The following is a 25986-nucleotide window of genomic DNA, read 5'->3' on the forward strand; positions in this document are numbered from 1 at the left end:
ACCTGTGCCACTCCTTCCCTTCACAGGCAGTGGGATTTGGCCACTGTTATTTCATGTGCCTTCCACAAGAAGTGCGTGTGTGTGAGCACTTAGTAGTTTCCCAAGTAGAATGCAGGAGCATCACTGCTGCTGTCTGTAGTTAGTAATTATTTGACTATAATGGGGAATTGGGAGTGGTACCAGGGAGCATGGGGCACAGACGTAGGGGCGGCAGCATTCTCACAGTCCCGCCCCAAGGGCGATAGGTGGCAGACCACCGCTCCTCAGGACAATGATGCGGTCCCGGTGCCCAAACTCTGAACCTGAACTAACAGGGTGCCCCTTGCCCTGCCGCCGTGAGACGCGTGCGGCTGACACCTCTTCCCAGAGAGTCTTTCCCCGGTGTTAAGAAAGCGCTGCTGACTTGGCCGTCAGGCGAGGCACCGGCACGGGGGTAACGAGGATGGCAACAACAGGAGCTACGCCGGCGACCACGCGTGTCCCGACACCGCTCTGGACTTTCGGGGTGCGTGCAGCCGCCGGGGCGGCGCTGGGCCCTTTGTTGCCGCCCTGGGGCGGCCACATGCGCCGGGCGAGCCCCCGGGCGGGCGGCGCAGGAGGGGTTTGGGCTGCAGCGGCACCGCCGGCCGCTCCGTCGCTGGGTCGAAAGTTGAGGGGCGGCGGCGGCGGGGCCGTCCCGCGGTGTCCCGGGGCGGGCCGGAGCGGAGCGGGGCGGGGGAGGATGGCGGGGCGGGGCGGGCCGGCCGCGGCGGCGGCGGGGAGCCGGCGTTGATCCGACGGCCGGGCCGGGGCATGGAGGGGGAGCGGGCGGACAGCCCCGCCGCCCCGGCGGACAGCGGCACGTCGGAGGTGTTCGCCCAGCTGTGGGAGGACGTGATGGGCATCCTGGTGAGTGTGGTGAGGACGGGGTCTGCGACCGGGGCGGCCGTGGGGGCAGCCTACAGCGGGACGAGGGCATGGGGTGGGGGGATGGAGATGCTGCGGGGCGTTCGCCGGGGCTTCCCGGCACCTGCTGCGGAGTTTGCCCGAGTTGGAGCGTGCCCGTGTGCGGGCGCGTACGTCCCAGAAAAAGTAACTTCATGGCCAAAGCCACGGGTTGTGTCGGTGAGCGCCTACACCGCCGTTCCGGAGGAGCTCTCTGGGCTGTCGCGGTGGAAGGGGCGGAAGGGCCGCGCAAGGAGCGGGTCCGCGCAGGGGCTGCCCGCTGGCGGGGACGCTCCGCGGCGGGAGCGCTGCTTCAGCCGGATCAATGGGCGCATTGTCCCCCGCTGGCCCGGCGTGCCGCCGATGCGGGGCAGTTGGGGCTAAGGCGGTGTCGCTGCAGCCTTTGCATCCTCCGCCCGCGTTTCGGGGTGAAGCCCCCACAGAGGGGGCGCTGCCCCGGGGTCCCGGGCACGGCCGGCCGGCCCGCAGCGCTCCCGGCACTCCCCGGCGCCGGCTTTGGAGCCCTTACTGCCGGGAGCTTTTTGGAGACGAGTTGCTCGGTTACGGCCCGTGGAGTTTCTGCGCCGGTGATCTTCTGAGGAGCGACTAATCCTCGTAATTCACTAGTTACAGACAAAAGAGATGGCCCCAGTAACGAGGGCGCAAGGAATTACGTTTAATGGGCACGTAGCGTACCGACAGGACGAACTGGATGGCAAACAGTAAAAATACAGGAAGAGTCAATCCTTTATTTCTACTTGCAGCGAGAGAATAATATTTACTTTAGTTGCAAGATGATAATTACCGCAGAGGACTGCCACTCAGCAAAAAAACAAATACTAACGTTATATACGTACTGGAGCTGGCAGCCTTCCAGCGATACAGGAATGTGGTAATCAACAGTGGAGTGCCTGTTTATTCATTTTAAAAGCAAATGAATAGGCTTGATGCGTGCTAGTTTTTGTTGTTAACATTTAACCAGCAGACATTCAAGAATATTATGAGAAATACTTTTTGGAAAACTACCATGGAACATAATGAATGGTAAACCCATAGGATGCAATTCAGAAGAAATGTTATAGAATTGAACAGATAATTTAATTACCATTTTATGCTGAATGTTTTTTATGACATGGACTTTATTGTTAATATTCAAAGTCAGGTTCAAAAACCTGTCTTATTCCTTTTCTTCATAGAAATTCTCCATTGATTTGATGTTCAGTTTAATAGCACCCAACTGCGTACACTTTTTCACTGTTAATGATTTTAATCTTAGAATGCAAGCGGAGTCAGTTCTGCCAGTTTGTAAGGAGCACACAGTTGCTACTTTATGAACAGTCTCTTTCTGTCTTTTTCTGGCAGGTTTCAGTACTGCATTTAGTAAGAGCAAAGTGCTATTGGATGCCTGGGAAGGAGTTTTTGAGGAGGCCAGACTAGCAGCCTAGCATGCTGAAGCTCAGTGCAGAAAAAGATCTGATTGTCACACAACTAATAATTTTGAGTAGGTTTCTTTTAGCAGTACGAGCTAGTTTCCTTCCTGGGAAACCCGGACTATTTAATTATTATTTGTCTTCTAATGAAACTTTGCTAAAATAATTTGTCTTACAGTTGGCCAGCTTTACAGAAAGGAATCATCTTGTGATTATGAAGTTGCTGGTTTATATCAGTTACAAACATCACCCAGCCTTATTAGCATTTATTACTTCAGTGTTTTGTGTTGCAACACAATTACAAATACGAAAAGATACCTTGTGTTGGGTCTCCTGTAAGAGGGAAGACCGAAGTTCTCACTACATGCTGTCACTTTTCTTCAAATGTAGTCTTTTAAAGAGTTTCTAGTCTTTCGGGCTGCAAAATAAGGTCCTAAAATGAACTGAGAATCAAAAGTTTGATAAATTTATTTAGTGATTTGTCCTTATTTGAAGGCAAGGAAGAGGTAGCTCCAGTGCCATTTCCACTGCTCATCTTTGTGGCGCCTCTTTTAAACCTGTGCTGCAAAAGGCAAGCAGTGAACTGGAGTTGTGGCTTCCAAATGGGAGTCAGTAGCTGCTTGGTTGTAGTCCATGATGCCCCATCAGTGGCCTGTGTAGCTGGCTTACTTCTTTTGCATTGTCAATTATGTGAGAGCATGGGTCTTAATTTCCTGGGATCTGTAGCAGTTCATGACTCAAACTGTCTGGGGAGCACAGATGTAGACACCAGAGTGATTCACTGGGGATGGCTCTGTAAATGAAAAAGTTGGTGCAGTGATATGCTGGCCAGGTTGGCCCTGCAACAGCCTGGAATCTACTAAAGGAATGCACTATCAGGGGGAGAGAGCCGGGAGAGAAGAGCCAAAATCGCTCTTGTAAGACTTGCACCTGCACTGCTCCATCCAAGTCTGGGGTCCCCAATACAGGAAAGGACATGGAACTGTTAGAGCAAGTCCAGAGGAAGGCTGCCGAGGTGATCAGAGGGATGGGACATCTCTCCTGTGAAGAAAATGCCAAGAGATTGGAATTGTTCTGCCTGGAGAAGAGAAGGGTTCAGGGTGACCTAGTTGCAGATTTCCTGTACCTGCAGGGAGCTTACAACAAACACAGGACTTCTTACGAGCGCATATAGTGACAGGACATGGGGGAGAAGCTTTAAACTAGTAGAGGATAGATTTAGATTTGATGTTAGGAAGAAACTCTTTACTGCGAGAGTGTGTAGGCACTGGCACAAATTGCCTGAAGTTATGGGTGCCCCATTCCCGTGAGTGTTTAAGGACAGCTTGGATGGGGAGCTCTGAGCAAACTGGTCTAGTGAAAGGTGTCCCTGCCCATAGCAGGGGTGTTGGAGCTAGATGATCCATAAGGTCACTTCCAACAGACACCATTGTATGATTCTGTGATCTTGGAAGGAGAAAACTAGAATGAAATTAAGAAAGAAGGTGATCATCAAATGTTTGCTGATGGAATTAAAGAGAAAAACACATTCTTAAAGCCATGATTGTAGGATGATGCAGGGTGGAAAGAACCTCACGTAGAATCTAGCCTATCCTCGTGCTGAAACATGGAGAGATCTGAGATCAGGTGAGGTTGCCTGGGGCTTGACTCAGTTGTATCTTGAAAACCTCCGGGGACAGAAACTGCGCAATCTCTCTGTGCAGCCTGTTCCAGTAATTTGCTGTCCTTATGGTAAAAAAGATGTTTTTCATAGAAGTGATAAAATGTTTTATTCTTCCCTCCCCATACTGAGAAGTTAGAGCAGTGGGGAGGAGGAGGGGAAGGTGTTGCCTTCCTCCCACTGGCCCTGCTGGAAGCATTGTGGAGTGTAATGGTGTCTGTGCTAGGTGCTGAATTAGTAGGAGAGGCCAGTGTCAGCACAGCTGGTATTCAGTATGGAGTTACTTGAAATACAAATTGAGCCCCTCTCCATATTTATGTGGATAAATATATTTCATTGGTTTTGTACTTTTAGTTGCATTCCTTAAAATAGGATCTCATTAGGAGGAACCTGTGGTGGCAGATCCCAGGTCTGGAGGGGGAAGCAAGTAGTTGTCAAGTGCTTCTTGTAAGGAGCATATTTTGTGGACTTTGAAGTCATTTAATAGCCCTATACTTGATAAATACTGGGTGTGTGCTTGCAGCTGTACTAGGTCTTGCTGAAGCAAATGTGACTTTTCCCTTTTGCACTTTCCTAATGAAATATTCCATAGGTGCAGCTGTGGTATAAGCATCTCAAGGTATTTGTGCTGTTAATGGAGCTTGCTAGATAACAAAATTATGCCCAAAAGCTTTCACTTAGTCTGTAGCAAGCACATGCTGGAATGTACTGGATAATTACAATTTTCAGTGTTTCAGAGCAACAGTGGATGTTGGAAGTGTATTAAGGTTTTAGAGAGGTGGATTGTGAGTAGCAGTAAAGCAATTCTCTGCATTGCTAAAACTCAATGCTATAAAAAGGGATATTTTTGGCACAGAATCATATATTGATGTGGTGATAGCAAATTTTTTGTTTGCTATGTAAAGGTCTAAAAGTTTGTATGTTATGAGATCTGAGAACAAATTTTAATATGAAATTAACATCAGGAACTTCATTCTTTTAAAGATGTGCTTTCAAAACATGGGCTATTGACCTTAGTACCAGGAAGTCATTCCAGTGCCCCTCTTGTTTATGCTGAGTTCCTCCTTTATATATACATTGGAGAGATACCTGGGTGAAATCCTAACATTAATGAAATCACTGGCAAAACTCTGATCAATTGTAATAGGAGTTTCACTAAAGAAGGTGTCTTATTTTGTGTGAGGAGATTTTGTCTTCAATGGCCAAGATGCAAAAGATCCAACAGAACTTGAAAGAGATGGCACAGCATTAGAAGTCTTTACAGCTTTTTATTTCAAAGCAGTAGCTAGTTTCTTGTTTCAAACTATTGAATTGGTTATAACAGCTGTAACAAAATAAAATTATTTCTTTTTCAATAGTATTTTGCCGTTATGCTGAGAGAAAACCAGTCCTTTCCCACCATCTGCTGTTAGTTGAAGAGAACGGAGTGTTTTGAGGGCAATAAAGCTCACTTGGCTACCAAGAGCCCTCCTATTTACATATATAATCTATCTTGGTCTCAATGTTTAGGAGACTATTTGAATTTCTTATCAAAGTAATAAAGGAAAAAAACCAAAAGAGAAAGAGACGCCAGCTGATAATGCAACTGTGATAACATGTAATTGGATACTGGCTAACATACTTTGGGAAGAGGAATTTGATATTGAGCCAGGGAGTCTGGGTATCTGGAAGGATCAGGGAAGTAGATCCCCAACTGATAAAAGCAGTTGTAGAACTGCCAGGAGGAGTTGTGGCAGCTAAGACCAGCCCAAGGTTTCTTCCAGGATTGCTCTTCCTCAAACCCTCATTAAATCACTGTAACCTCTTATGGAAATCTCTGCACTGCTGCTCTCTCAGTTTCTCATTGGGTGACTCTGTTTTTCTGGTGTCAGACTGGCACCAAAAGGCCACTCCAGCTGAGATAATGGATGCTCAGCACAGCACTGTGAAGTGTGCAGGTAAATGAATAGCTGCCTCAGGAAGATATGCTTTTGAAAATGCAATATACTTGTTGTTTATGATTTGTATTGATGACATGTCAGCATAATGCCTGTGGCACTGTGTAGTTAACTCAAAACGCGCTGTGGGATATTCTGATTCAAAACATTTTTGTGCCGACTTCTATTTTGCCACTTGCAACAATAAGGATAAACGGAGAAGGCCTGGTCTCCACTTTCAAACTGGCAGATATTATTTTTCTATTTCACAAAACCAGGGAGGGTATTTTGCTTTCAAATAAAGAAGTCAAAAGAGAGAGCAACTGAATGTCAGTTTGAGTGTTGGATTCAATTTTATAATTTAAACTTAACCTGTTGCTTCTCCTTTGCCTTTCCAAGAAATGTTGTGCCTAGCAGTGCTAATCCCTTTATGAGGAAAGACAGCTCACAGAGATAACCTTTGGTCTAGGCTTTTTCCTGCACGTCAGGGCACATAAAACAGATGTCTCCATCAGAGAGTTTAGTCCCCATAAGACCCTATACCATGAGGAGTGATAAGAGCTTTTGGTTCTGGTGCCTTCTTCATTCTTTCTTGAAAACAAATTCTTCCTCTTGCTGATTTGCTGTGAATACCAACTTGGAAATACTCTTTTTCTTCATACTTTTTTCATCTTTTGAAAGTCAGTCAACCAAGCTCTCTGGTTTTTTTTAAGAGCAGTGGAATACAAGGTTGCTAGAATTTCCCTGTAATGATGCTGTCTTCCTTTTCTGGATATGAAAAGAATGACAGTCTCTAAGGAGAAAGAAAATGTGAAAATTGATGTGGAAAAAGAAAAGGTGTTGCACATGAGCGCTTAAGGGACTTTTATTACATGGAATGAAATATACTACACTACACATGTTGGCTACCATTTTCTACAATTAGGCGAAAACCTCTTATTTTTAGTGTATCTTAGAGCAAATGACATTTTACAGAAGTAGGTAATTAGTTTAACTTAGTCTGATGCTGTGTAGAAATCTGTGTAAATTAGTGCTGATTGTATAAAGTGCTGTGCAAACAGGAGCAGAGTGGAGGGATCGGGACACAGAAGTGGAGCACGGGGTCACTGCTGGATGTGGCACACGGCCAAGGGACAGAGGGAACAGTTAGTGCCCAGGGCAAAGGAGTTTGAGTCAGATTGTCTCCTTCCAGACCTGGGTTGAACTGTTCCAGTTTTGGCCCTGGGCTATGCTCCTTCAGGATTTTTTTCCCTTCAGAGGTGGCATTGTGGAGGAGAGGGTGCTCGGTGCTGGAGCACCCAGCCCTGCTTCCTGCACCTTCCTGGGTCACCCTCTTGTCGTTTGGAATCTGTGCTAGTAGCTTTTCCTTCATGCAGCAGCCCATGCTTTCTTTTTTACTCAGCCTGTTGTGGCAATATTAGTGGCCATAAAGTACATGCTGTGTTTCGACTTATGGAGGTTCAAAAACACAGGAGGAATAGGAATTACTTTGAATTTACACCCAGTAAAGTGATTTGTCATGATACCTGTTTTAACATTGGATGCTGCTAACATTTTTTGTCTTGATGATTGCTTGGTACAGCTGATGATTAATGAACCACCTGGCATTATTAGTGGTGGGAGGAGGAGGAAGGTGCTTGTGGCTGCAGGGATGCTGAGGTGGCTTTGCAAGGGTCTGGATTCCATGTTTTTCACTGACAAAATGGGCAATAGGAAGAAACTGGGTTTCCTATGTTCAAGTCTAAAAGTCAGATTTCTACTATAAAAACATGTTCTCCATTAAAATATATGCGGACATGTTGTGTGATAAAGAGATACGAAGGGGTTTTATTTCTATTTATTTAATTGGCAGGGAAAAATTAAAACACTTTTTCGGCACAAGGGCTCCCAACACAGACTTCTGTTATTGAAAATAATGACATTAAAAATAAAAGGAGCTACCAGTGCCCTCTCCTACCACAGTGCAGTTGCTGTTGTGTGGGTCAGGTGTGGGCACGGTGGCTCTGCTTTCATCTTCTTGAGGCAAGGGTAACACTTTTCCTGGCTTATGGTAATAGCACAGCTTTCTTGTCTACTGCCGTGTTTTGAAACACAGACTCAAAATGTACCAGGTTTATTTGAACTAAGATTAGTATAATAAAATAATTGATGGTGTAGATTCCAATGACACCTGTATAAGCATTTTTGAGCTGCATACTAGTTTTAGAGGCATGTTTCCTATGAAGAGCTGTAGAGTGGGGATTGTATAACCTATCTGGAAAACAGTTCTAAGGAGGGTGTAGTTGGAAAACTGGATGAACAAGCTTAAGAGTATAATACAACAATGATTTATAAATCACATTTTCAGGCTTTTTAATGGAAAGCCATACAATAAATTGGAGAACTGATTTCCAATATCCATGTCACAATCTGAGTGCAATCTGCTTGGAGTGCTGTTGCAGATCTGCTCTCCTTCAAGCCCATTAGACTTTGGTGATTTGACTTCCCTGTGGCCCTGCATGGACATAGGGATATGCTCTTGACATCAGTTCGCATCATCAGGCCTCCAGATGAAGATATGTCATTTCGTGTGTGTGGGTAAACATACACCATGAAGGTTACAAGCATGGTAATACAGTTATCTAGAATATGATCATTTTATGTTTCATTATTGTCACTGTATTTATAATGATATACAGTGCTTTTTGCTCTTTGTAGGTTACAGCCTACTAATATTTAATCTCACAGTGTTCTCCACCTGGACTGTATTCTTTGTGTGTGGGAGTGTGTGTAAAGGAGATTAGGTAACTGTTTAATATAATAATAAAAGCAATGCTTTGAAAGCTTTGCAGCAAGCGTGATGAGAGCTGATGGATGATAGTGGGAACAGTACCATGCTTGTTACAATATTAAATTGAGAGTACATGAGCAATCTCTTGGTTGTGAGATGCTCCTAACCCTCTCACCTGCAACTGAAGGTGCTTTGTGCAGTGCTGATAGGTATGATGAAAACAAAAGATAAAGGGTCTACTTTCTGCACTGTTTACATAAAAACTTGAGGAGCCTAAGGCACGAGTTTATTTATAGTGGAGCAGTGTGTGGCCTGCAGGGTTTTAAGAAAAAAGGAAAATGCATCTTTTGTTGTTCTTTCATAAGTTCAGATGAGTTGAGCCTCCTGCCCCTTTCAATGCCAGCAGCAGGCTGACCCTGCTCTGCAGTGGTTGCTCTTTGCTTGACTGCAACCCCAGCACAACTTGATGGAGGAAATAGGAGAGCTCATTGCACCATGGTGGCGCTGGTAAAAGTTGTCAGCGAGTGCACATCCACAGCTGGAGCTGGGATGAAAACATGTGCTAGAGCTGATTTCATAGCATTACATCACACTTCAGAAAAAAAAGGACATTTTAGGCTTTTAAAGAATTCTGCTTGCCAGAGCAATATTTTGTGAGTCACAGTGTATACCTTTAGAAATGATATGTCAGAATAGAAATGCTGAAGAATCTGTGGGGTTTACACATTTTACACTTGCAGGGATGTTTGGTTGTTTGTGTTCTGCCTGTTTATTATCTGTTTGTTCATATCTGTTACAATTCTGAAACATTTTCCTTCTCTTTTGATTCTGTGCTTGCTGTTTTCTAGCAGACACGTGCCGCTCAGGCAAAAGGGGTTTTTACACCAGAAATTTCTAGTGCGATCCTAGGGATGGAGTGCAGATTGAAAATTCTTATTTTCTGTTGCTAAATTAGGAGTCATCTCCTTTACCATCCGTGTCAGACATGCTTCATATTGTTATCAATATCATTGCATAGACTTAACACAGCCTTCAGTTAAACAGAATAATATTAAATGCCTTGGAGCTTTGTGGTTGGCCACTTTAGGGCAGTACCTCTGAAAGCTGATGATAAATCCTTTGCATTTGAACTTCAGTTTATAATCCCCAAGGATGAAAATAAGAAAAATCCTATTTTATAAATAAATGTGTTTGTATTCATACATAATATCCACCAACACTTGGAGGTTGTGATTTCCACTGCATTATTAGGTTTCTTTCCCACCTTAGAATTCATAAATAACCATTGTAAAACAGGAAGAGGTGTGGGCATGTTGTCAGTTGTGATTCCTGTCTTCAAGTTTCCATCTTCAAGATGATTGTTTGTTTACGCTTTAAAAGCACGATCCTTCAGAGTATTTTTGGTGATATATGTTTTAAATTGTACTTCAAAACCAAAGAACCTGGTAGGGAGAGGAAATTTTTCTTCTGAGGTTTGGGGGAAAGATCTGTTTTGTTTCTTGTTTAATCAGTGGAGACTGCTCTGTTGTAGGTAGCACAAAATGACTGCCCCTCCTTAATCACTGTTGTCCTCTCTAGTTACACTTACCTTTATTTTGAGAGGTTTGCAATGAGGCAAGAAATGGATTCTAATCCTGTGCAGTCCTGCTCCACTGTGTTGCCATGTACTGATGTGCTGAATTGAAGGGAAAACGGGATGTTTCAGTGCAGTGAGGTGTACTGTTTCCTGCTCAGCCCAAACCCAGCAATGCATTGTTTAGATTTTGTGTCAGGGAGTGAGTATATATGTGCAGATGGATAAACTTTATAAAACCTAAACTTTGTAAAACCTAATCTTTGCATGATAGCTGTCTAAACTCAGGAAGTTAACAGGGAACATAAGGTCAAGGACCTCACCAAAATCACTGGCACGATGGTGATGATAAAAAATAGCTTCATACCACATGTGGTGTGTGGTCACACATAAATGAGAAGGGAAAGGGATCCTTCTGCATATCCTTGTTATCCTAGTCGTGATGAGTCTCACTGGGTTTGTTTAGTGTGGAGTTTGAGTTCCTAAATACCAAAAGTAGGAGGAAAAAAAAAGAGGTGAATGTTCTCAGTGTTGCTTTTTCTCTCTGTTGGAATGGTACTTGCTTCAAGTAATCTTTGCCAAGTTACTTGTGGGTTTTTAACCTTGTCTCAAGTGTACATAGAATACAAGAGATTTGTACAAATCTTCATTTTTCATCTGCCAAACCTAATAACAACTACTGCAGAATGCTTACAGATAGTTAATTATTTTATAAACTGCCAAGAAAGAGAGAGGAAAGGGGGATAAAAAGGTATGTTAACTGCTGCTGACCATTTTGCCTTTCTGTTGCTGGGGGAGCTTTGAACAGTTTACAAAACCAAAAAATGTTAAAAAAGCAAGGCGGAGGTTTTTCTCAGACTGATGCCTGTCTTAGGAAAGTACCTTTCATATACAGTGGAAACAGAGGATGGCAGGGGATGGAGGTGCAGTGAGTCAGTATCCAGAGTTGTATTCTGTGGCCAGAAAAGTGGGAGGAGTCCCAGCTGAGAAGAGTGACTTGCAACTGCTAGGAAGAGGGATTTAGAAGGATCATGTGAAAGGAAGAATTGCCGCCTTCATGGCAGGAAATGGCTGGAGCACGCACTGGGACCTTGGCTGGGGAAGGTCAGTGTGCAGGCTGGCTTCCTGGAGACCCAGAGGAGGTGGCTGAATGGTGTGGACGTCAGGGAGCACGTGGGAAATAAATAATGGAGATTTAAGCTTGGTTTAGAAATGAAAAGACTTATCTCAGGCACCGAATAGGGATGTCACAGTACAAAGTAAGCCTTCATGTCTAGTTGGTCACACCTTGTTTTGCTTTTGCTTAGAGACAAATGTAGGCTGTAGGTGGGTAACCATTGATGTGTGTGAGTCATGTAAAACCAAACCATCAAGGTATTGCCAGCAGATGCTTTGAATGGGTAATTGGTAGCAGAGGGCTGGTTAGCTGCAACAAGCTGGGCATGAGAGTGCAATTTACTGTTTTCCTGGAGACAGTCTGATGCCCTGTTTTCCTGTTCACATGTAACTCCTTCTGAGCCAGCCCTTGCATCTCTCAAGCTTTGAAGAGATTGCCATATCTGAAAATACATGATTTTCCTTTCCATTTGAAAGAGTCATACAGTAAAATCCTTGTTTTCTTTCAAATCCTAATTCTCTGTGAATGAAGGAGCTTATTTACTACACATCCTTTGTTTTGAAATTGATAATGGTGCAGACTGTGAAAAGTGATGCAACATCTTGCTCAGAGAGCTCTCTGCTGGTTTGGCGTTGCTTCAGATGCAGCCTGGTAGAGAGGCTGTCCTACCACTGTTGCTGGGCTTATGGGGCGGTGTTCCCTGAGACTGCTGGCCACTTTTTTCATCTGAGAAGCAGAGTCTGTGAGGAAACTCCTTCCATCTGAGACTTTCTTTTCATGTTACTGCCACTTTTACAACTAGGTGGGATGTTTTTCTTTGGCATGACAACTGTCCTGACAAATGGTTAGTTAGCAGGATGTTGTCCTTTTGATGTTCATGTCACTATGCATAAAGAAGTTGCTCAAGGGCTTTACTTGCCATCCAAGTCCAAGTGTCTTTATCTACGATTGTTTTCTTTCAGCCTGTGGTTCAGGGCTTGTGTCAGTGAGAATCAACTGACAGGTTTTGTAGAGACACAATTTTTTTTTGTGAGCTTCATTAACACTGGGGTTCTGCCAGCTTCTGCTTTTTATGACCTCTTTAGCCATATGGGGATTTTCAAATTGTTTTGTGCCTCAGTTTGAGGTGCATCTGTGATGTGCAACACTTGAGTAACCAATTCAGTCTCCAATAAAAGCCACATAGAATCACAGACCATCTAAGTTGGAAGAGACCCGTAAGGATCATTTAGTCCAACTTCCTGCTTCTCACAGGGTATCTAAAACTGAACCATAAGACAAAAATCATTGTCAGATGCTCCTTGAACTTTCATGGGCTTTGTACTGTGACCAATTCCATGGAGAGCCTGTTTCAGTGATGGACCACAATCTAGAACGTTTTCCTAATGTCCCATCTGAACTTCCTGTGATGCAGCTTCATTCCATGTCCTCATGTCTCTTATCAGTGGGCAGAACCATTGGACTGACAGCAGCCACAGGATTAAGCACTTCCTTGAAACAAGCACATGACATCCTCATGTCCCCCCTTCAGAAAAATATGAGCTTGAAATACCTGGGAGATATGGCAGCCACACTGTTATTGAAGCCCAGACTCTGTAGGATGTGTTCTGTTGATAGGCAGAAATATTCCTCTTCTATTTGTGTAAGAGGCCTATTTAGCCTAATTAGGAAGTGCTTTGGCAATGATGAAGCAGTGTGAGCACACAGGAACGCAAAAAGCCCTTCTTTACTGTACACAGATAAAGGGAAATGAGTAAATAAAATACGGAATCCCAGAGTGGAAAGGATTATAAGCTGGCAAGTGATAACAGTTCTTATTGCTAGGTTGATATCCCTAATTGATATAAACATGAAGCCCTGTGCAATCTGTGGTACTTAAAAGACACGCATCTAAATAATATTTAAATAGATTCTTCATTTTTTAAGACCCACTGGGGTGTAATTGTATTCAACTTAATTAAATGAACTGAAACCCCTTGGTAACTGTGCTTTACTGTTCCTAAATAAAACACTCTCCAAAGAGACATGAGGAAGCTTAGTTAAGGCAATAAAAAACCTGAGCCCAGCACCATGAAGTTTTGCATGAGCAATATTATATTTAGTTCATCTGTATGCTACCTGCAGTGGTTGAGACTGTACTAACAGTGCCATACCTCTGTAAAGAGTCAAAAGCTGAGGCTTCCCTGAAGTGTTTTAGGGCAGAGTCAGCCTTTCTGGTTTCAGATTTGTATGAATGCGGGGTGTCTGCTTAACCTGGTTTATTAATGCTACCCCTCTGTGCCGGCGCAGAGCACGTGTTCCCTGCAGGAGTGAGGGTTTGCAGGGACAGCACAGGCAGGCAGGATGGGCGGCATTGGTGAGGGGGAGCCTGGGCACAGCTTGCGTACGGGAGCTACAGGAAATAATTTCTTCTGCTGCTAAGATTACATGGATTGCTGCCATGCTCAATTACAGTTGTTTCCTTTCCTGGTAAAAGATGACCTGTCAGGAAGCAGTAGGAGTGAAGAAAAGGTTAGTCCCTGCTTATGTAGAAGTGTTGGGTGTATCCTCTAGGCTGCAAGCTGCTGAATTTCTAGTAGGAAAAACCAGAAACATATCAGAGTTTGAGAAAGCAGTTTAAACATCAGCATTCTAGCTTTCCATGGCTGGCAGCTGGGCTGCCCTCTGCACCTGCAGCAGTGAATCAAGGGCTGCATCTCTGGGACACACAGTGCCCTGTGCTGCTGGGCACCTCAACCAGGATTGCTGGTGTCCATACCTACTCCCAAAAAAGAGGAGCAATCTTGTCATGCCTTGGTGTGCACAGCAGTGTTTTTTCACGCTTTGTAAAAACAGTTTGAAGTGAAGGCAAATATTTGACATTTCCTTTGCCCTTTCTGAAATCTTAACATGGATAGCAGGAGAGCACCTTCCTCTTGGAAGTCAGCATCCAAAGTGGCTGTACAAGTGGGAGTAAATAATTGTGCTTGCTGTCACACCCAGCTTCCTAAGAGCAGCATTTCTGAAGGCTGGGACTGTCACTGCCGAGCTGGGTGATGATGCAAGGTGTATGCTGCCCTGTAGCTCTTGCCCTGCAAGTGCAGATGAGGTAATGGGCTCATCCAGCCATGAGAAACGTGGAGCAGACGACTGCAGCCCTGCTGGGCTTTCCCAGCCCTGCAGAGTGGGAGAGAGAGGACTGTGCTCTCTCCTCTGCCTCTCAGTAGTTGTGGTTGAGGGGAAGGTCCCATGCAGGATTTAGCTGCTGGGATGGTAAGAAATGAGGGAAGGCATGGAGTGTTCCCCTATACTGGTGCATCTCCAAAGCCAGTACTGCTGGGGGAAATTGCTGTCCATAGGGACCTGCCCAGGATCCTGGGCCTGGATGTCACAGTAAAGCATCAAGGAGTGCACAATAGTACACTGAAGAGGCAAGGGGGAGGGGCAGGGGGAACAGAAAGAAGGATGAGAAGTTTTTTGAGTGAACTTTACTTTTTCTGGACAAGGTATGCCCTCCTTCTGCCAAACTGTCCAGGGGAAAAGCATTGCACAGTTCAATTTAAAGGCAGTCATTCTCTCCTGCCTTGACACTTTAAAAGTAATTTTATTAGTGAAACTAGCAGATAACCATTACCAAAGGTTGCTTTCTCTGAGCAACTTTAACACCTTGGGGAAATACTGTAAACAAGACTTGCTGAGATTACACACTTGACCTGAGATCTGTTTGACTACTCAGTTTGTTTTGCCTTTAAATATCCAAATATTTTTTACATGTTTTTTGTTTAGATTTTTTCAGGCTACTCTTAATGATTACTCACACCTCAGTTATGTAGACCCATTTATCACAGAAGATTTGGATTTGTCATACTGTGCTACCACTAAATATAAGGAAAAGAGCTTTAATGAGACTTCCTTCACTATTGCAGCTGATATGGTTAACTCCCTGAAATATTTATTTCAACATCTACTTGAGATGTTTGCCTTTTGCCTATCTATTTCATTAGACACTAACTTATCTCAGACATGAAGCCACCCCCGTAATATATGCTAAATTTCCCAAATCTGAAACAGGAAATTCACCTCCATCTCCTTAATGGTATTTTTATCAGATATATGTACATTTCTTAACCCTTGCCATTCTGTTGTTTACCATTTGTTTCTGCTCCAAGTCTCAGGCTAGAACCCACGGCAGCTGGTACACATGAAGTGACAGTTTTCACTTAATGTGAGAAGAAGTCTCAGCAGAGTGTGCAAAAGGAGGAGGCAGTAAGAGCAAGGGAGAAAAAACTAATGAGAGGTGATGTCAGGTGCAGCTATTACATGGCCTAAACTTGTTCTGCTTTACAAGCTGACAATGGCAACTTGTAGCTGACTGATGACCAGTCTGGTGGATGGTGGTGGCCTTTTAGGTATCAGAGTAGACAAGGGTTTTGAGTTACATTTTGATGAGCTTAGTGCAGAGCTCCTCAGGGAAAGGAGGATAGAGGATAATATACGGTTATTAGGGAAGCTGGACATTAAGGGTGCTTTGAACTGACTGTCATGAATAAAATTTGCATATATTCTTGTCTGTTAAGACCTGGTTCTACTTGTGATAAATACCAAATTTTAAAGTATGTTGGAAAGTACATTTGCATAGATGCAACTTTTTTGTTAGCATTCATATATTTTTATTATTTCCATAGAGGACTTCCTTGGTTGCAAACCGCAGAGGGGGATCCCAGTAGTGTGCTTTTAAATTTATTTTAATTTACAGAAGGAAAAGGAGAAATCACATTCAGAATGTTTTTTCCAGAGATGCTTTGCCAAACCTTCTTGACAAAGACTTTGGGGCTTTACAGTAAAAAGAAGGGAGTGGAAAAACTGTGGTGCTACTGGTAAAGGAAACACTTTAATTTCAGAATTTTGAAAAGAGTAAGAGGGGTTTTTGATGTAAAGATTGGGCTAAGTTTTATATATATATAGATAAAAATGGGGAAAAAAACCTTGGAAAACTCTGTGGTTTAATATGATTTTTTGGGTCTAGAGTGACTGTGCTCTGAACTTGGTGGGTTGTATTAGTTATTTCAGATAACTGCTGCAAAATCTTTGATATCAAAGTATACCATTGTGCTTTCTGCTTATTGTACAGAATCTATAAGTCTTTTAACCATGCTACAGAGAGCTTGACACAGTAGTATCACATCTATTTTTGTAACTGTCTGTAAAGCCACATAGTTTAATGACTCAACCCTCAGATGCCATAAAAATTAATGGAAAGACTATTGAATCAATCTGGTCTGTATGTTCTTTTTGTTCTCACAGTGTCTGGCTATAGAGAGGTCAAGGGAACCATGACAACTTTTCAGCATCCTCAAAAATAGCTGTTCTCAATATAAAAATGTCATGACTTGTACGCTGAGTATTTTATGCCTTCTTCTGAATATCAAGGGAAGCGCTGGCTGCCTGGCCTTGCACTTCTGTCTCACTCACATTTCTGACCCTGCTGACTGTCAAGACAGGCTTTGAACCTGTCATTGCATGGATAGTAGAATTGTTAACTCTGCTGAATGGAAGATTGTCCTTGCTGAGCCCTAGGAATAGAAAGGAGTATTTCTCAAGCAGCTTGTTGGGTTCATTTTCAATGCAAGCATTTTGAAGCTGTGCCAGAAGGCAAAATATCAGCCCTATTCCTAGAAGAAATACATTGGAAGCAAGAGGGTCAGAAATATGCAACAGAATTATACTGGAGCTCTGCAGGTTTTCCTACAGATGCCTATCCTCACTGTGTATTACTGTAGTAAACTGAGACGCAAGCTCTAGCCAGAGAGATGGATGCAGGTTTAACTCTTGTGTTTGGAAAAGGTTTGGATCTGATTTCAGTCTGCCTCCTTAGAAAGAGCTGTGAAGGAACCTGGAATACTGTGTCTCAGGTTTATCAAGTGCAGCCTGAATTCAGGTATTAGTATATTTTGGAATGCAGGGAGTTCTGCAATGAGTCCAAGGTCGCTTACAGAAGGATGCAAAATTTCTCAAGCTTTTGTGAGCTCTTATGATTAGTAAAAATATCTAAAAAGGAGTGGCATCTTAGTCAAAGTTATCCCATGAAAATCTGATCATTCCCTGCATTTATTAGGCACAAATATATTTTCCTACAGATGTTCTCTTTTCACTGCTTTTTTGTCCCTCGTCCCTCTTGCCTGTCTCCCCTCCCCAAATAAGCCTGTTTGCTCTGGCTCACATTCTGACTTTCATTTATGTACTTCTTTGAGCTGTCCAAACCAAAGGTATTATTGAAATGCAAGGTCATGTTCCACAAATTTTTAGTAGGCGTCCCTGTTAAAATCTAACTGCCAGAAATAAACTGCTAATGTTTACAGTGACTCTCCACACAGTAGTCCTGTGTTTCAGGAATGGAAATGGATTTTTCTCATCTTAGCTTGTAAAGGTCAAAAAATGTGCCTTTGCCAGGGCATGATTGCTGTGTGTTGTGAAATAGCACCTTTCCTTCACCAGTGCCATTTCCACATTCACTCATATCTTATTAGGAAAAAAAATCAGATTGTCTTCCAGTTTCTGACCTATTCCTAAGATCCCAGATGATGCATGTGCTGTGGCCATAGCTGCAGAGGCTTTTAAGTTTTGAGCTTGTCTAGTTGCATTGTGTGCTGTAACCTGCATTGCCTGTGCAGATGGAGACCCATCTGTCTCGCTGAACAAACAGACTTGTAGCATCCACATCTTTCTACATTTCTGAGATTCATGCAGTTATGTGAATTTTACCCAGGGGCTGGGAAAGTGAGCACATATATGCAGTAATCAAGACCTTTTTCCTGACATTCCTAATATCTGCCAGAATAGGAGGAGGATTTGCTGGAATATGCTGCTTTGTAATATTTTTCAGATTCTGAGACAGAAAAGTACAGAGTAAAATAGTTGTATTTTTGGAAGATTTTTCTAAAAATCTTGTTCTGCATAGAAACTTATGCAGAAAGTATGCATGCTCTGCTAGTGCTTAATATTTAGGTACACATGCAGGTTCATCAAATATATTTGTTACTTAGCAAAGTCTGTTATTCCTCCTTAGCTATTGGTGTTTTTATTTTATTATATTATTAAACTATGAATATATTTTTACTTAATTTTACAGCCAGCAGAGCTCTCTAGCAAAACATTTTTCTCTTTTACGCTTTCAGATGTCAAATACAGAGGATTCTGCCAAGGCGTTAAACTAACTGATGTGCAGTGACCGATAAATTCTAACTTTATAATAAGTGCCAAATCATTCCAACTTTTCTTTGTAGTCGCTCCATTAGCAGGAATCCCAGTGGATTCCTTTGGTATTCACATGCATATCAGAACTAATTCTCTGGGAATTTCAGGGCAATTCGTCATTTTGCTCTGTGTTTTATGATGCCAAAAAATGTTGCATGCATACATTATAAAATGGAAATTTAGGAACACGCATCACAGCTGAAAATAGAAATCTGAGAGAACTTCTGTTTTCATTAGGCTATTAAATCTTCATTTTACATTTAACCCTTTATAAATAACAAGTTGTGTGTTTTTCTGACTATTAAACTATTTTGTGGAAGAGTCTGTGCTGTAGTGGAGTCTTAGGGGAAACATGTTGTAACTTCTTACCAACGAAGTGCTTGGGGAGTGGTTTTCCTGCTCAATATTTGTATTGCTCACAAATTTTTTTCCATCAGAAAGATCTGTGGGATTATATAGCGGGAACATTGCAGTTCGCATGGTAATAAACACAATTGGTGTAAAATACTCTTCATGATAGTGCTTTAACTGTTACATTTGTAACAAAATGACAGAGGTTATTCTGAGGTTTTGGTTTTAAAAGTGTTACTGACAGTTCAGAGCATTTCAGAGGCTTCTGAAATGCAGATATATTGGTAAGAACAAATTTGAAAGCTATATATTTTTTCATTGCTCACATAAGCTGTCTCAAATATCAATATGCCCATCTATATCAAAATGGGACATAGTGGTACATTATTGAAGGCTTATTATTTATTGCATTGGCTTGTTATTTTTTGTATCAAATAACTGTGTGCTTTTTCCTACCTGTGAAAATAAAATGGCACTCCACATTTGTGTAAACCTATGAAAATTGCCACTGGATCTTACTCTTTGTGCATCAGAGTAAAATATTTTTTAAAATATTTTTAGCTATGTTTTTAGTCTTTTATTTTGTTAATAATTCTAGAGATTTTTAAAAACATCTCCGACTACTCCTTTGACTCTGTTTCTAAGGGAATGCATGAATTACCAAGCTGAAGCTAATGTTTTGCATATGAATATTTTTAAAGACTCAAAGCCAAAATAGAATTGCAAAGCACACTGCTGGTTATTTTGTGTGAGACAGTTTAGAATTATTTGGAGATGTTGTGCTCAATTTAAAGAGCAGACAAAATGTCATGGTTCTTCAGATGAGATATACTTGTGGCCATTATTTGTGCAGTAGAAGAATGAAGCATCTTCTCTTTTCTAAGTTTTGCCATGTTTTTGGTAGTGCTTGAAGAATAAAGGAGGATGATGGAGATAACTCTATGTAGGGATCAAATTTGAGGTCATATAAATCAAATATATAATCCTTTGTTAAGTTATAACATTTACTTACATGAAATCATGAGTGGATGCTGCAGGTCATGAGATGCTTGCTGTCTTTGGCTTGGGTTGATTTATGTATCTTTATTTCTTTTTACAAAGCCAATGCTCTCTGCATTGCCTGCATACATAAACTCATAAAAGCAACTCTTGGCCACAGACACAGATCCTTCAATCAGCATTTTCCACTGTACCTTTCTGGCAAGTTGAGGTCCAAATGCAAATGTTTGTGATGTTGTTGAAGCTATGGGGCTTCAAACACCAACGCTCTCCACATCTAGTAAGGAGGATGCATGCAGCCTTTGTGGAATGGCAACTGCATAAAGCTGTAGCTGCCTCGGTCTGGACCCCAGCAAAAGCATGTGCAGGGCTATAATGAGCATGTGTGCCAGCTGTCTGTTCTCTCTGTGTCAGCTGTATGTTCTAACATATTGCGGGGTTTTTTCTGTTCCTTCATCTTTTTCTGGACATCAAGCTTGTTTTCATTTGCAGCATAGCCCTGAGCGCCGCCAGCAATCCCTGCTGTCACCAGGCAGGGTGATGCCTGCAACTCTGTTCCTCTGGACACGGTGGCACTGGTGGACTGGTCACTTGTGAATAGGCCTTTCTTTGCAGCCACATGCTTGCTGGCAGCGGGGCCACCCACCTTCTGCGGGCTTTAATTGGGATGCTGCAATCGAGCTAATTTTGTTCTAGGGACAGTCAGAAGCCTTCAGTCTTTTGGAGGCTACCTTTTAAAATAGCACAGTGAACTGCACGCCAGAACAAGCAGAAAATGAGCACTTGTTTGGCTGTGTTTGATCCGCTGGCAGTGCCATTGCTATCCTGCAAATGCTCCGTGACCACGTGTCTGAGGAGGTGTGGGGAGGAGCACTGGAGCGTGCTGAGATCCTCAGCTCTGAATGGCTCTCAGCTAAGCTAAAGTTCACATGATAATATTGGATTTGGACAATTTCAGGCAATTTCAAAGTTGTGAATTACCTTTGAAAATTATGGGTATTTTTGGAGCAGGTGAACTTTATGGAATGTATGTATGGTTTCCAGAATTGTGAGAGGAGATGGACTGATGGGCAGTTCTCATGTTGTTCTAGTAAGATGATGCTTCCCTGTGTTGCTCTTATATCATGACTCTTTCCAACTTGAATATTCTCAACTGGCAAAGCTTATCAAAGACTAAATAGACTCTGGTTGGGGAAGGTACTCCAAAGTGAGAATTTTTGATAAACCTTAGAGAGTGATGTTTTTTATGATTGCGTGGCTGGGATTCAGATGTCCCATCATCTCTTTGGAAGTCATACAGGTTCCCTTAATGCCCACAAAAGTGAGGAAATGAAGGTTAAGTTTTGGGGTTGCTTCTTCAGTTTGGTGTTCATATTTTTTCCCCAGCAGTGCACTCCTGGTTATTCCTGCTGAGTGTTTAAACACTGAAAGCAGCACATAGTCCATGTAGTACCAGAAAGCCCACCCTCAGCTACCCCAGGAGTGTCCAGTGGCACAGGGAAACTTGTGGAACTTGTGGTACAGTCAAAGAGTCCAAGTTTCCTCCCCAGCCTGTTGAGAAGTGATGGTTGCCCAGGAGGTGGTTGTAGGAAGACATGGGCTTCTGCTGTGAGTAGGTAGCACTGTGGCTCCTGTAGAAAGGCAGGGAAGCACTGTTGTGTGCAGTGCAGGAAGTTGTTTGTCCAAAGCTCTGGAAAGTCTGAAGTTCCCAGATGTATTTGTATAGGGACCCCAATCTTGTAATGCTTGAAACATCTCTTGTGTGAGATCTTTGGCAGGTTGAGAGATAGGAACTACAGTAAAAAAAATATGTAGGTATGGGGGCCAAAGTGTAGATATATATGTAGTGTAGTTATTTTGCTTCTGCTGTTCCAACAAGTGATGTGCAAATTGTTTTCCACCTGTACTGAACACAGTAGTGTTGAGAAAATGCTGTTCTAAATTTTAGGAATGTGGGCTCTGCAAAAGTTTCTGGGGAAATCTACAAAAGTTTCAGCAGATAACTGTTCCACCTGTGGAATTACGCTTTAAGAGTAGAAAATAGTTTTCACAGACTCTGAGATTTAATAGGCTTTCACTTTTATTTAAACTGGAAAGTTTTTTCCATGTCTCTGGAAGTGATGCTTCATTAGAGCAAACCTACCTCTTCAGTGTTGTCCAGAACCCTGAGAGTGGGACCATGTGCTTATTTCCAAGTAACAACAGCTTCATTAAGGTTTGGTTACTAATTAAAAGTTCCTCCTAGCTCATATGCTATAACTCAACTTTGCAATTTATGTATATTATTAGCATAATTATTTTTAGATTATTTCTCTCTTGCTTAGCTTTTTCTTAATAATCAAGACATAATTTTATGTTTATATGTGTGCATATATTAACAGCAGCAATAAAGTAATAGTTTGCAATGTATTCTTGTCCTTCTCTCAGGATAGGCATAGAGAGCCTATTTTTTCATCTGTGTTACCTTCTAAAGAATGCACTCAGTGATATACATGCTCTTTCATATGTTAAACAAGTAGGGATACAAGATTATTCCATCCCACCATTTGGATGTATCTTAAGGGTGTGCATATTGTACCTGCCCACCCCCTCACTTTACAGATGGAGCATACATATCTGATGTTTAGAAAGGTTTCTCATGACACTTAAAATTCAGCCTTCTTATTGTTCTGATCTTATTTTCTTCATTCACAATTTTTAAAGTATGAATTTGGACCGTAATTAGCAGATTATTACAATTAGGTTTCTGGCTATTGCCATTTTATTAGCAGTGTAGCAATCCTACCCTGCAAAGCAGACATTTGGGACTCAGCAAACCATGTTGCCACCTCCAGTACATCTCAAAAGACCAACTGGCAGAGTGTCTTGGTGGGTGTCATTGTTTGCAGTCTGGCTGGTTTGGTGTATTGGTAAGAAATATTTTAGTTGCAGTTACTAGGGCTAAAGCAGGGCTACTCTTGGTTAGGTCACTGAAATGTTTGTAATGACTGGCTCTTGGAAGAGTGAGCCACTGCTTGGGAGAACCATGCTTGAGCTCCCAGCATGCTGCTATGAGAGAATTGAGGCAGATAATGCCTGAGGATGTGTTGTTCCACTGCATTGTTGTCCCTGCCTTCTTTTTCTCTGTGGGAATTAACAAAGTCCCACCTGATTGTGAGGAGCTGTTCTGGTTATCCAGTTTGCAGCTGTTCTTCCTGTTAATGTGCTCTGGGATAGGGATGGAGAGGATGACCTGAGCATGATGTGCTGCAGGGACAGGGGTTTCCTTCATAGTTGTCATGCTACCTTTAAATTAGAATTTTAAGATTGATTAACCTGTTTTCTTTGTCTTCCCTGTAGGACGGGTCACTGGGAAATATTGATGATCTGGCACAGCAGTATGCAGACTACTATAACACCTGCTTCACAGATGTGTGTGAGAGGATGGAAGAGCTGCGCAAGAGGAGGGTTTCCCAAGACCTTGATTTGGTATGTAGAACACTTACAACTTTATTAACAAATAATTGCCATTCATGCTCCAGATGAAGAATCGATATTACAGCTTGAAGAATTCTACCCAGGGAAATAACTGTACGTGGTTGTGTTCACACATGCAAGCATTTCAGCCAACTCAATTAAACACTTGGAATTAGCCGGATTAGGTTTTTTCTAGGTATTTTTTATGATTCATTAAGCCTTGGAGTCTGCATTTTTTATTTCTTCTTTAATTAGAGTACTTCTTGCTTGCATACATTTGGTTGCAATCCTCAACTCTCAGAGGCGAGGCACTGTCCGATGAAAGCATTGTTTCCTTGCTCCAAGATGATCCCAGTGTGAGCAGAGTGAAACTGTGAGGTTTACAGTTGCGCTGTACAAAGTGTAAAGAGGGGCTTCTCAAAAGTCCAGGGTGCAAATACTGGTTCCAGGCTCCCAAATGTAAGCAGTTCTGCCAGCTCTTTCCATTAGTTTATAGAACCTGTAGCAGATGATGCGGGGTCACAGAGCTTTTCATGATGGATGGGACCTCAGGAGGTCCCTAATCCAGCATTCAGCTCAAAGCAGTGTCAACACTGAATTCAAACCAAGTTGCTCAGGGCTTTCTCATAGAGTTTGAAGACCTCCAGGGATGCAGATGCTGCACTGTCTCTGAGAAACCTGTTAATACTGCTTTGCTATCTTCATAGTGAACTTCTCTTTTAAAATAATGTGTTGTGAGATCCTCCCCATAGCAATTTATGCCTGTTGTCTGTTGTTCTCATGAAACATGCCTTTTTGATAACCTCCCCACAGATACCAGTAGATCATCTTGAAACTGTCTTTTCTGACAGTTTGGAGCTGAATCTCCCAACTCTTCTTGCTGGGCATGTGCAAAAGTCCTTGAGAGTGCCTTGGTAACAGCTGATGATGTGGATTATTTAAGGCTACTTTCTTTCTTTTTGGGATTCCAGGATACCAACTGAGAGGCTTCCAGAGTTTGTAGAGACTACAAACTTCAGTTACACAATTAATGGCAGCAGAATCAAGGCAGGGAGTCATCATCTGCCCCACTCAAGTTTGTTAGTTTCTTCTTTATTTTTACATAGAAAAAAAAAGCAAATGTTTTTGCAGATCTCTTGCTGCCAAGAAGTTCCAAGGGTTAAACAAAAAGCTATTCCAGGAAATTCTTTTGTAGACAGAACCTTAAAGCTTCTGTGCAGAGAAGTGATGGCACAGAACTGTGATTCTCATGAAAACCCCCACACCTGGCAGGCCTGGTATTCTCGGTGGCTGTTGGCAGCAATGAAACCCCCTTTCCTGGTGCTCTTGGAAGGCAGCTCCTGTGCTGGGTAATGGAGTGTGCCTTATGGCAGGAGAGGACCCCTTCCATAGACAGATGGGCCTAATTTGGCTCCCCTCACTTCTGAAGCTGCAGAAGCCAGGCTGGAAAAAGCCATGTGAGCTTAATTAACTCACATCAAAGGTGCAGATCTTCATGCTGGTTTAAATAGACATGAGCTAACCAAAGACAGACCATCAAGTGATTCATTCTATTCCAGAGAAGCTGTAGTCAGAGAAAGTGGCTGTGTGAAAAACAGCCTGGAGATTCCTCTTCAGCCTCTCTGATACGGAGTTTGCTTACTCTAGTGGTCCAGTGATGACTTCTTGAACTGCCAGGTCAGAGAGAAGACAATGCAATTGAAAATTAAATTAATGCTCCATTTTTGCTACATCTGTCACTTCTGTAATGCATTTTCTAGACATAAGATAGCCATTCTGCTGATAACATATGAGCCTATAGATATTAGCTCACTTGCCCAACAACTGCATCCAAACAGTGCTGACTGCAGCTGAATCTTGCTCTCATCAATGAACAGGCAGACTTGACTTAGCTACACAGAGAGGGGGAAATAGCCAAGTAGACCAGAATGTGATTTTAGTGTGATGAGCAGAAGAGTGAGTCACTTGTTGTGGTGCTTTTTGTCTCTATACACCTTGAGGAAAGGCAGTGTATTGGCAGACATTTGGGGATAGTGAATGGGAAGTAGTGCTGGGGTAAATGCCCAATGCACATTCCAGATGTGCTATGATAACAAAGAAAAAAATGTACCAGAGAGCAAATATATGCAGCTCCAAAATTATTGTGCACCAGCATTGTGGGTCTGTTAGCCTAGGCTGACCTTGCTCTGCCATACATTGCTCTTCTAGCACAGATGAAGAAAGCAGTGCTCTCTCTACATCCTGTAGAGGATGTGTATCAGTTCTTCCTCCCCTCCCCAAAGGTCTTCTCCCTCTCTTTAGTGAAGTGAATATAGCAGAGCTGACATGCATGCAGTATTAGTGCAGATTTTCAGGGGTTTGATAGAGTGGTGGTTACTGAATCCATATGAAAATGCAGTATTGGGTGCATAAAATTACTTAGCAGAAACATAAAAGGTTAGGTTAGGTTGCTGCTTTTACTGAATGCTCTGAACAAAGAGAAAGAGCAGGTCACTCCAGGAGTCAAAGTGTCCTGTAAACCGTGCACAGAGAGGCCCTGTCAGGAGGAGCAGTGCAA

At 42.6% G+C, this 25986-nt stretch overlaps 1 protein-coding gene across 5 annotated transcripts in view; it reads left to right on the forward strand.

The window, feature by feature from the left end:
- Nucleotides 1-25986, forward strand: part of SASH1 (SAM and SH3 domain containing 1) — a 530777-nt gene that overhangs the window by 413822 nt on the left and 90969 nt on the right. For 3 of the 5 annotated variants that reach the window (XM_064708416.1, XM_064708417.1, XM_064708420.1), the window contains exon 2: nt 23313-23441. In XM_064708416.1, coding sequence (XP_064564486.1) covers nt 23313-23441 — 129 coding nt within the window. Of the gene's footprint in view, nt 1-486; nt 506-737; nt 889-23312; nt 23442-25986 lie in introns of those variants that run through there. The other 2 variants (XM_064708419.1, XM_064708418.1) reach the window with 2 other exon arrangements.

Source organism: Zonotrichia leucophrys, chromosome 3 (genome assembly GCF_028769735.1).
Source record: "Zonotrichia leucophrys gambelii isolate GWCS_2022_RI chromosome 3, RI_Zleu_2.0, whole genome shotgun sequence".
Lineage (NCBI taxonomy): Eukaryota > Metazoa > Chordata > Aves > Passeriformes > Passerellidae > Zonotrichia > Zonotrichia leucophrys.